Raw genomic sequence first — 12203 nt, forward strand, 5'->3', positions numbered from 1 at the left:
AATTTACTTTTTCTACAGCAGCTCCATCCACCGACACTGCCCACGGTTTGCTCCAGGGCCTCTAATGGCGCTTTTCCACCGCACACGTAGCTCTACTCGACTCAGCTCAACTTGGTTTTGGTAGCAGCACGGGTCGTTTTGGTGATGAGCGTGTGTCTAACCCCAACGCACGGCTCTCTCTACCTCCGTGTTTTTCATGCTTCTAGCAATAGTAGACTGCAACATGTAACGCTGCTTATGCTTGATATTTTGACTGGAAGATCAATGAGCAAGGGCGCAGAGAAGCAAAGCGCAGATCAATCAGTTGTAATGATGCTTGGCAGAGGCTCACTGAATCGATGACATGTGGGCAGCAAGCAGACAAACAGGGCCTGAACCACCGAAAGCCACAAGCAGAACTGGATCCACTTTCGAAAAGATTCAACAAAAAGGGTGCAAAATATATCTTCAATACCAGGGCATGTAGTGTGCATTAGTCAGTACTAAGGAGATTCAGTAATGCGTTATAATGAAAACCCATTGAGCCAAGTGTGTACAAGCTCCTTCTTACATCTTGCAAATGCTGTTTCATACTGCCATCTAGTTGTCCATACCAGGAACAACAGCTGTTTCTTCACTTGCTTTTTACCCATAACATAGATAGTGTATACTCATTGTAAGCAGTGTGGACTGTATACTGATCTTTTAAGTGTTCTTCAGAATGCAATAAATTAACATATGTTACAGTTTCATACAAACAGGACATAATGCAACATTAACAATGCTACTGTCAATGAAACAATACGAAAAAGCTTGATGTCTGATCTTTTTGTAGCTGTATATTCCCTTGATGCATTGCATTGTGGGGCTGTTAGGTACATCGATAGCAGACCCATAGCGATACTGCGTTCCAAAACGCCCGGCTTCCTGGGCTTAGCGCCGCCCAAGGCGATTGTGAATCACTGGTTTAAAGAAATACAAACAGGCCAGCCCAGTTTTCCCCCATATATACTAGAAACTAAATAGCCTGGATCCAGACCATACTACTAGCTGTAGTTTGGTCTGGCAGTGCGAGACTAGTTTGAACCCAGTCCCAGACTGGTGCACACTAAACAATGAAAATGAACTCTGGAGCGGATCATCTCTGGTGTGAACCACATCCACACTCATCACAGGAAGCGGAGTATTTAAACATCATTTCACCGTCGTTTGCACAGTGTCTTTCATCAAAAGCATGTGGTATTATTAAGTTAGTTAGCGCACGTTGTCAGAGCATTCACATATACTCCGCTCGCTACAGTCTGCTGCTATTGTAACGTGGGCTGACAGAGGAAAGTAGCACTACATCTAATATATTCTGGCTGTTACAATATGTGCTCAACATTAAGCATGAAAATAAACGTCCAATTATGTAGTCGATGGTAGAAATTGCGAGCGACTTGCATTTTTACCAAACTGTCTGAGAGCATTTCCGTGCACGACGTGACTTTTATTTTCAAAAGTATAGTCCGTATGAGTTTTTGTCTTTGTGAACGCAAACCGAAACATCTAGAAAACCAAACAAAGGTGGTGCGAACCAAAGAAGCGGACTATTAGGTGTGAACACGACCTAAACACAGGCATGGTACACTTTTCTCCTGTTGAAAACTGTGAGTTATATCACAGCCCCACAGATGATTGATCAGACATATGCATCATGAAAGAGGCATTGTGCTGAAACCAAGTGTAGTTCAAAAGTAGGAATGGGGCAGATCCGATCCAATATCGTCATCAGGTCTGATATGGATGAAATCTATATCGGATGTCGAACTGACAACGATTTTTACTTTTTTTTTAAAGAAATCTAAGTTATTTTAACTTTGAAAGAAATGTAAATGTTAAAACCATAGCTATGTAATATAGCACACATTAATATTAGAATTTAACCATTCAAAAGTTGAGTTCTGATGTCCTTCTGCATCTAAGTTCAAAGCAGTTAAGATACACATTGTTGTATGTTTGTTGCTCTTTTAAAATTAGAATTGCTGTGTTGTGCTTAAAGGCCTACTTCCCCGGTTGGAATATGAAGGTGTATTGAACTCGGAGATCCTATGAAGTATAAATGTGCAAAAAAAAATTGAAATCGGATCATCCTAGCCTGAGAAAAGGCAGAAAGAGTGTTTTATGGTCTCACTGTCTAACCGTACATTTCTCTTTCTGTGATGTCACAGAAAGAGAAATGCCTTCCTAACCTTACACATAACATCACCACCAACAAAGAAATGTAGAATGATAATGATTTCGGACAGTATCGGTATCGGCCGATATCCAAAACACAGATATCGGAATCGGATCGGACTGAAAAATAGTGGAATCGGTGCATCTCTACTCAAAAGAACCATTTCAAAAAGACATTGAGAAGATAACATCCATTAAAAGACTTTGCATTATTCAGCCATTAAAGAAAAAGAGGCTTCACATGCACATTGCACGAAATAGAGAAACAGCATGCACCAGTTTTAGGGTTCTTAAACAGTAACACACACAAACACACATTTGGTTTGAGAGCTTATGTTAAACCATCACTTCAAAATAAAGAATTGGGTTAGAAAAAGGACAATGACAAGACGTTAGTAAGCGGCTTAACACTGCACAATGAATACTGTTCATCACTTGTTATAGATAACTAGTCTATGAGTTCAGCATATGTCAGCTTTAGTTTCTTTCCTAAGCTCTCATTTCATATATGAATGACAAAGATGCAAGCACAACTAAATCCATGCAAAGTCATCACATCCACACAGGGTTTTTTCAATGTAAGTCCATCCTTCATAGGTACAGACAGTGGCTGTGTGGAACTGTAACGTGCACTGAAAGCATTTAGGCAGTGGATGCACAGCAAACATGTTTGGGTGAATAGAACGACATGTGTACATGCGGGTGAGATGGGCTCATGCTGTCCGTGTGGTAGATGGTATTAGTCATCGGTTATGAGGGAGAGCCACACATGCAATACACACACACACACACACACACACACACACACACACACACACACACACACACACACGCAATACACACACACACACACACACACACACACACACACACACACACACACACACACACACACACACACACACACACACACACACACACACACACACACACACACACACACACACACACACACACACACACACACACACACACACACACACACACACACACACACACACACACACACACACACAGGCGGATGAACTACAACTTCATGTTTGATGGCAGACACAGTTAGGTTCTGTACGTACCCAGAAAGAGCCTCTTAGGGATTCTGATCTCCTCGTCCTTACTGTCTGTAGCTACAGACCAACAGAATAAATAAAGAAATAATAAAAAAACAGGGGGAAGGAAGAGAGAAAGAAAACGTACTGAGCCTGGGCATGACTTTGGAATATTGTGTGAAAGTCGCTCAAAAACATTTTCAGATTGTGGTGAGACTGATCCAACTCCTGATTGTCTGGCTCCCTGATAAGTAATGCCACTGGGTACATAGGCACACAACCTCAAAACACACTTTCTCCATCAGCTCCCTGCTACGAGGGGAGGTGCTTGTTTGTGAAGAAACCATTTCCTGCTAATAAATGCTGTAAAGTTGAACAGCTTATTACGTTGCTGAAGACTCACTTTTGTTGCATTGGCCTTTAACACAAGTTGAGACTTTGACACTCCTTACTTTTCAAGACAGATCTGCATACCAAGTGTTGATCAACTCTTCTTAATGGTTCGAGGGTTAAACAGGCGACACCCACACAGAGCTGACCAGGCTTCACTTTCTGAGTGTTAGAGGTGCAGTCAGTGATTCAGGAGAACGCTTGTTGTCAAAATCACTTTGTCAAAATCAGTGAATATCTCCTCATGATCCACTGTCGTCAGCACACACACGCGGTACGGACAGTACTGTGTGTTTGCTGACGACAAATCTGGTGTTAATAATAGTTAGCCTAAGCTCTGTAAACATGTATGTTAAACACATGAACACACATCCTAGGCTGTGTACAGACAAACAGTACATATACAGGAATCGTTATTTTGACAGATATTTTGTAGATTTTATATTTAAACTTTAACGTTGATTGATTCTAATGATAACGTGTACTTTTAAACACTTCCATTGTGTCAGGAGGATTAAGCAAGCAGTGACATAACAGTGATAGTTGGTGATCTTTAGAGGCGCTGGTGGTCAGATGTAACCTTCTGACCAGAGCCAGCCTAGTCCTGCTTCCAGGATTTTGGCAGATTTTCACGGAAGAAAATGCCTGCCATTCTCTTGAGATGCAGAGGATTAAACTCAAACTCACCCTGCGTTCCAATACCCATACTTCCATACTATTAAGTATGCCAGAGAAAGATTTAGGATGACATGCACGTCAATTGCAGTATGCTGAAAATACATAAATTCCCCACTAACTCCAATAGCATTTTGGGCAGCATTTGTCTTTATTCTTGACATAATGAAAAGAAAAATCCTTATCTGATTTTTTTTTTCTCTCCCGTGGCCCCTAAAACTCTTCTGTACTTTAGTATGTAGTATAGTAAAAAGAAAAAGTATTTGGAACGCAGGGTAAGTCTATCTAGAACCAGCTCACTTCCTTTCTATCTTCACAGAGCTGAGCAGCCAGATATGGAGCACAGTCTTCCTGGATGGGGAACTCACTGCGTATGCCATGTGACAGTGGCCTCAGACACATGACTTGTAAAGCCACAGAGAGCTGCTCCTTGTCTCTGTGTGTGTGTGTGTGTGTGTGTGTGTGTGTGTGTGTGTGTGTGTGTGTGTGTGTGTGTGTGTGTGTGTGTGTGTGTGTGTGTGTGTGTGTGTGTGTGTGTGTGTGCAGAGGGATGCACATCACAATAACAGGACCCAGTGTTTCAACACGTATATGCAACTCAGCCTCATCTAGAGGGATTTGAAGATTCCAGGAACAGAGACATCGTAGTTTAAGTTAACTTCATTGTAAACATCAGTCTATTGCTTCCTAAGGGCACACGAGAGAATTGGATCATATTTAATATTATTTTAAGGTATTACATTTTAATAATTGAACCAATGATTAGGCATGCAGTTGTTATCTTTAAATGCTGCTTTTGCTTCAGAAGGATGCTTTCTGAGAATTTAAAAAAGGTGCATTCGCTTGTTGTTAAAATGACTTTTCGACAAAATCGATTAATAACACCTCGTGATCCGCTTCCTGTCCGCTATGTGTGTGCACTGTAAATACATCCAGTTGTAATACACAGCTCTGTAATGGCTTATTTGAACAAAGAGGAAAAGAAAAAGAGTTTCACTGGATTCTTCAAACTATACCAAATAGGGTGTGGCCCAGGGGGAGGGGGGGGAGGGTCACTCACACCAGGAAGTAAAGACACCTGTTAACACCATCATTCACAGTGTTACATTTACTCTCAAACATTCACCTGCCCACACTTATTCACCCCCGCTTGCTCCCATATATTATTATACTCAAACACATACGCTCACATCTCCATTACACAGTCTCTCATTCTCGCTCACATACACTCCCACTCGTTCTTTCATGCGACCAGCATTTCAAGCTGTACTCTAGAAAAAGACGCACACACGCACACACTCACAAACACACACACACACACACACACACACACACACACACACACACACACACAGTGTTATCTGGTGCTGGAGGGTTCTGACCTATGAAGGAGCGTCTCTTGGTGTTGAGTTCAGTGGCCATGCGGACGTTGGTGCACAGGTTGAGCATGATGAGCATGGTGGCGATCATGATGATGCTCTGCCACAGCAGAGGGGTCTCGTAGAAGCGCCCAAACCTGATGAGAACAAACAAAGGAATCAATGTGACAGGCAGTCAACACTGTGAAAGCCTTGTATAGTTCCCTGACACAATCTGTCTAGAGATATGAGAGAGTGAGTGCAGGGATACAGGGGATGGCACTCGGCTGCAGCAGCTTGCAACAGTTTTTGTTTTGTCAAAATCAATCTCTCCTCACAATCCGCTACCTGTCCACACTGTGTATGCGCTGAAAGATCTGGTTTTATTACACAGCCGACGCTCTGGTATAGTTGCTAGCGACTGCAGGCCTCCAAGACTTTGTTTACACGTTTACAGAGTCCAGGCTATGTATTCACAATTGTTTTTTTAGCGCATACACACAGTGTGTACAGGTAGCGGAATTGTGAGGAGTTATTCACAGATTTTGACAAAAAGCATTTTTCAGAATCTGTGACTCCACGTCTAAATACAGCTGTCAGGATCCAGTTTGGTGTAAGAACATTGACAATTCCACAAAACATTTGTCAAGAGTAGGCACATGCCTTTTGCATACCTGGTTAATGCTCCACTTTAACTTTATGACTTCGAATCTACCATTGCACCTTGAAACATCTAAGCATTGTTCCATTGGGTAGCCCGATCATTTTATTTTGGCTCATAAGTGAAAGAGAGTACTGACTTGATAGATTTCTGAATGGAGGTTTTGTAGCCACACACAAGAGCGAGCAGTGACGTGTGAGGGAGTGATTGATTACCTGAAGAGTATCCGTAGGATGTTGGCTACCAGGAGCACCAGGCACACGTAGCTGGAGAAGCCCTCCGCGTTCTGGGTCCGGCGGATGTCTCTGTACTGGGGGATGTAGGGCACCACGCCGCCGAACACCATGGCCCCGGCGGCGACCCAAGACACCAGCTGGTTCAACACGCTCACCAACTGCTCCATCAGCTCGTCGTCCATGGTTCAAAGCTCTTCAACCGAGCCGACACACGAGCGGAGAAAGGGATGTCAGCTGGCCGTCACTGTTACAGGTGGTGTATCCTCCTCTGGTTCCTGGTCACGAATTTTGACAGCGGAGAAAGAGCAACATCCGAGTACACACAGACACAAAGAGGCAGAGTGCCACGCCGTCACAAGTCGAGCGGTGAGCCCGAAACGATGAGCGAGCCTGGGACTAAACGGACTAGATGAGAATAAGTAGTCCAATAGATAAGAGTGACAATGACAGCTAGCTGATGTACAGACTGAACAACAGCGCTCAGTGACCGCTTCGGCTGGTTATTCGCTCAATTACGTCCCATTTCTCTGATTCAACTCTTCTGTTGTTGATGCTAGCTGTCGTTGTTTGAACAGAGCTGCACTAAACTCGCCAATAGAGAAACTCCCTGGAGCTTCCTGAAATTGTAGGCCTATACAAAGACCGTTATCGGAGGGAAACTTGGAAGAAAGCAGTATCTTTTCGTTCAGGCTCTAAAGTTTTTGAAAGGTTTCGTTCACTGACAGGCAGCATATTCGGTGTATTTTTTTCGTCTAGCCCATACTTCCGCAAACGTCACACATTGAGACAAAGATGTTCGACGCCACCAAGATAGGTCACGCGCATGCCTAATGCTATCGTGTTAGAGGTCTACAGCTTGCAGTTTGGGCTGTTTCAGCATTTTGGAAGAGTACTGATGCACATCATGGTTGTTTTTTAAGCTTCGCATTTGATGAAATATTATATCATCAAAGATAGAACACTATTGAATATGTTCTTGAATATTCCAGAGTGCAACCACTCCCGTAGTTGAGAGAGGCTACTTCTTAAATATTTCATGTAGGCTAACCTAGTTTGTTTTAGGCGATTTATAGCTTAGCACCAGCTCAGAACACAGCAGCGGGTCTGACTGTCACTGACAGACAACAGATGATAGAGATTTATGAAGGCTCAGCCTAATGAAAGTCACGTTACGTAATTTATAAGGCAGGCAGCTGTGTCACATCTGTCATCTGATTAGTGTGTCACTCAAATCCTGGATAATCTCTTATATAAAAGATATAGTGCGGGGAGAGGGGCTTCTTCTGCTCATCAACATCTCATGATGGCACACACAGGGAGCGGCCCAACAGTTTATAGCACTCTACAAAGTGTTAATAAGATTCTCTGTCCATTTGTCAAAGTCAAGCCAGTCAAAGCTAGGATGAAACCGAAAATTAGGCTATATGAAATTGAACTTCACAATAAAGGCGTATACTATGTCACTTAATTCCATTTCACTTCCACAACACATTTGTCAAGACAAAGGCCTTCTCATACTTGGTTCGAAAGGTAGCAAGTAACCATAATATTGAAATACTAATTTAGTATTTCAATATTATGCAGTTAGTGTAACACTTTTAGTCTAAAATTGTTACACTAACTGCATTATATCAAATTGATTTTCATTTGGGAGATGTTGTACAATGGCATGTTTCATTGTTGGTGATGGTTAAACTAAATGCATAAATGTGATGCTTTGAGGTAGGCTAATCCAATTTTGACTATTGTTTACGGTGGAATGTAGGCTATATTTAAATTAATGGAAATCATCCGGTACAGGATGTGTAAAATACACGATTCCAGACTTGAAACTGAATACAAACACAATAAATGACTATAATAAAAACAACAATTTCATCAATCAAATGAATGCAGTAAATTAAACAAACGATTTAAGCCTACATTCCATGAATAAATAACATAGCTTTATTGTACACATCCTTTGATGAACAATAGTTATCGAACCTATTCTAGAAAGAGTTAGGTTAACTAAAGAAGGGGACCACCGCCGGAAGCTGTATACCTCACTAATGCTTCTGTCGGCTGACCTCTATTTTGAAAAAATGAAACCACTGCAAGCGGAAGTCATTGCTTTGCCACACAGAATACCGCAAAGTTATGGGTAGTCACAGCCTTCATTATACTATCTATGGTCACAGCTAGGGTGCTTGAAGGGAAAGTGTGGATTAGTATCACCGGTGTGTCACGCCACAGTTCGACCATAGTCAAATGTTGATTGTCAGAGATTGAGTTTCAATGTACAGCTTTAGCGCGTGTTGGTGAAGAAAGCATGTCCCAAACAGACTCCAAAGCGGCTCAAGATATGACGGAGGCGGTGAGTTGGTTTTGACCTGTGCAGTGTGTCTTGTAGTTTTTTTTTTTTTTTAAACCTGACTTATTTCTTTCCCTTTTTTTAGATGGAGAAAACGTTGCAGCAACTTGAAGGCAGATTCCAGGCGGTTTCTGCTCAGCTGGAGTCCAAACATATCCTTTATTTTGTGTGTCTAACTGTGTCCTTATCTAGCTTAACTATTGACACCAAGAGGCTGCTTCTGCTAACTTTATAGGCTTCTCAGCCTCGGTAATGACGCGACGTTACACTATAGCTTAGCCTACTCTTCAATAAACTCTGCTAAAATAAAATGTTAAGTCTGTGGCGTTGTCCAGTTAGCTAAATAACACACACCTTAGAGCACGTACTACTAATCACAGAGCTGTATCCGTTACACCCCTGTACTAACGTGCATGACCACTATGTGGCGCCAAACTCACTTTAGCTGAGGCAGACAACATTTACAAAAAAAATAAAAAATTTAGGAAATATATATTCTGTAGGCCTATATGAATTTTAAAAGTACATTTATCAAATGTTAGGCTACTTGTATGAAAATAAATTAGGTGAAAAAATAACAAATACCTTTTTATATTAGTGAAACTCCATTGTTTAGTGGGCTAATTGTGTGACTCTTCTTTAGGCCTTTTTCTGCAGCTGCCATTTGTATTCGTCATAGTTGAAGAAGGAATTAGTGTTACGTTTACCATTGTAACTGTTTGCTTCATCATTTCTTGTGATTTGGATCTGCTTTTTGCTACTGTCGACAGTTAAAAAAAATAACCCAACATGCTGCGTTATATCATTAACCCAACCCCACTGGGTTATTCCAACCCACCCTGGGTCGGTCCCAAGTGGGTTATTTTTGACCCTGCATTTTTAATTGTGCCGAAATGACTTTAATAAGCCTAAAGTAGATTCAAACGATTTATGTTTTTAGCCTTGTAGCCACTAGCCAGGTCCCCGCTCCCTTTTTAATTCAAAAGTTATTTTCAGTACTCTTTTATGTACGGTATTTGAATACCCAGTTTAAGAAGCATATCGTTCCTTGTCTTTTACCAGGGATGACTTATTTGGTTGTGAAAAGAAAATTGCTGTTAGAACTCAACAGGCTGCTGTGTTGTTGTGGCTAGGGTTGGTGGCAGATTTCTCCTTGACTCTCGGCACTAGATGATATGGGAACCCGCATTGACGGCCTGCAGAAGAACGTGGCTGAGCTGATGACGCAGGCTGGCATGGAGGAGCAGGCCCATTCAAAGTGACTGAAGGCCCCACAGTCCGTCTGACCTATGAGCCCCTGGTCATATCCTAATAGAACTCATGCCACTTTGACAACAGTGACGTCACATTAGTGGTGGCCACAAAGCTCCACACACTCATGGGATATCTTGAAACGGGACTCGGTTGATATCACTTTAAAGTTGAGCCAAATGTCCATGTCTTCCTAGCCTGGCACCGCCCGCCTACCTACTTCCGCTCAATTTTCATTTCCCTTCAGTAGTCAAGTCTGGGTCCGCGGTATATTCAGGGCTTTTCGCCTGCAGATTTTTTACCTGTCCAATCAGCGAACAGAGTGGCTGAGAACAATGACGTGCACCAGTTTCAGTTGCAGAAGCCAGCCCATGAAATACGTCACGACCAAACCTTATGAAATTGGTTGGCAGATCCAGAGTGGCACTGGGCAGATCCAATAGTTTTTAAACTTCAACAGACACCCACCTTCAAGTGAGTTTACGTTTGTCAATTGAGCGATTCCAGACCTTGTAGGACCAGGCTAATGTCTTCCATGGTGCTGCTAACACATTCTTCTGTCCCTCAGTGCAACCTGTCATCACAGGTTAAAGCTATAGTGCGTAACTTTTTCTTAGAAACGAGTGTCGGTTACATTCAAAAGCCATTGCCAAATGAGTTCACACAAAGTTGATTTAAGCTTATCAACTCCACAACAACTCTCTCTGTAGAAAAATTAAGAAATGTTTCAGTTGTTGATTCTGCTGCTAAGAAAAAACCTGGACGTGCAGCAGAAGGTATAAAATCCAGGTGCGATCACCGATGGCTCACCGCATGTAGATGCACCGACAGTGTTGTTGTCACTACTAGGGGCAACATAAGTTACACATTATAGCTTTAAGGGAGCCTTGGGATTATATGTCAGCCGTTATTTTTTGTAGTAACATAAAAATATGAACACAAAAATTCAAAGCATGTCCAGTCAGATCACAGTTCACCAAGAAGCCATGTAAGGGATTCATCTAAACCAGACAGGGTTGATGCATGTTGAAAAGCTCTTGTCTGTGTCCTAAGAGATGCATTTACTACCTCGTAATGTTTTCAAAGCCTGATTTGAATGTCTGTAAAGCCTCATTGTGTACATGCTTTGGTCTGTTCCTATTTGTGTGTGTGCATAGGTGCACTTAATGTGGATGTGTGGCCTCCATCACATGCTGAGAGCACCAGACGCAAACAATGCAGGGACCTGCTAGTCAGGGCATTGTTGCTCTACACTGCCTCCAGTGGTCAAATACCACGCTACACTGAAACACTGAGGAGGGAGATATTGACGTTTCACAGCCAAAGAAAAAGCTACAAATACAGTGAAATGTTCTTCAGATGCATTCTAACCCTGCATTCCAATACCCATACTTTCATACTATTTAGTATGCCAGAAAAAGATTTAGGATGTCCCAATAACAAGTCACTTGCAGTAAGCCAAAAATACCTAGATGCCCCACTAACTCCAATAGCATTTAGCAGTATTCCTCTTTATTCTTGACATTTCTCGACATAATGAGAAAAAATCTTCCTTGTCTAATTTGTTTTTCTCTCCCGTGGCCGTAATACTCTTCTGTACTTTAGTATGTAGTGTAGTAAACAGAAAAAGTATGTGATTTGGAACGCCGGGCGTAGCTAGAACACTTGATCAACCACAATGCAAGGATGTTTGTTTTTAGAGCGTGAAGTGTAAACAGTGGGAATGTATAGCCCCTTGTATTATAGCAGATCATTTTTATCATGACTTAACTATCCATCTCAGCAGTGCTCTCTGATCATACCAACACACGGTCCATATCCTGGACATATGTAACAAACAATGCACACAGTGGCATCTGAAATGAGAGGATACGTTTTTGGAAGACGTTTTTTTGTTTTCACTGAAAAGGCCACACTGCATGAAACATACACGACCACCAAAGCCCTTTAAATGATGTAAACTACTGCCTAAAGTGAGCTGTCCACTGGCCTTATATCTGTTCTGTCTTGACTATTACCTATATAACCAAAGCATAT

General features: G+C 42.0%; 1 protein-coding gene across 1 annotated transcript in view; it reads right to left on the bottom strand.

Moving 5' to 3' along the window:
* Positions 1–7298, bottom strand: part of slc66a2 (solute carrier family 66 member 2) — a 38149-nt gene extending 30851 nt beyond the window's left edge. Inside the window, exons 1-2 of the mRNA XM_080045673.1 lie at positions 6542–7298; positions 5690–5823 (exon numbers count right to left, since the gene is read on the bottom strand). Coding sequence (XP_079901799.1) covers positions 5690–5823; positions 6542–6744 — 337 coding nt within the window. The 5' untranslated portion in view covers positions 6745–7298. The remainder of the gene's footprint in view (positions 1–5689; positions 5824–6541) is intronic.
* Between the last annotated feature and the right edge of the window lie 4905 nt (positions 7299–12203).

Source organism: Ammodytes marinus (genome assembly GCF_949987685.1).
Source record: "Ammodytes marinus genome assembly, chromosome: 17".
NCBI lineage: Eukaryota > Metazoa > Chordata > Actinopteri > Uranoscopiformes > Ammodytidae > Ammodytes > Ammodytes marinus.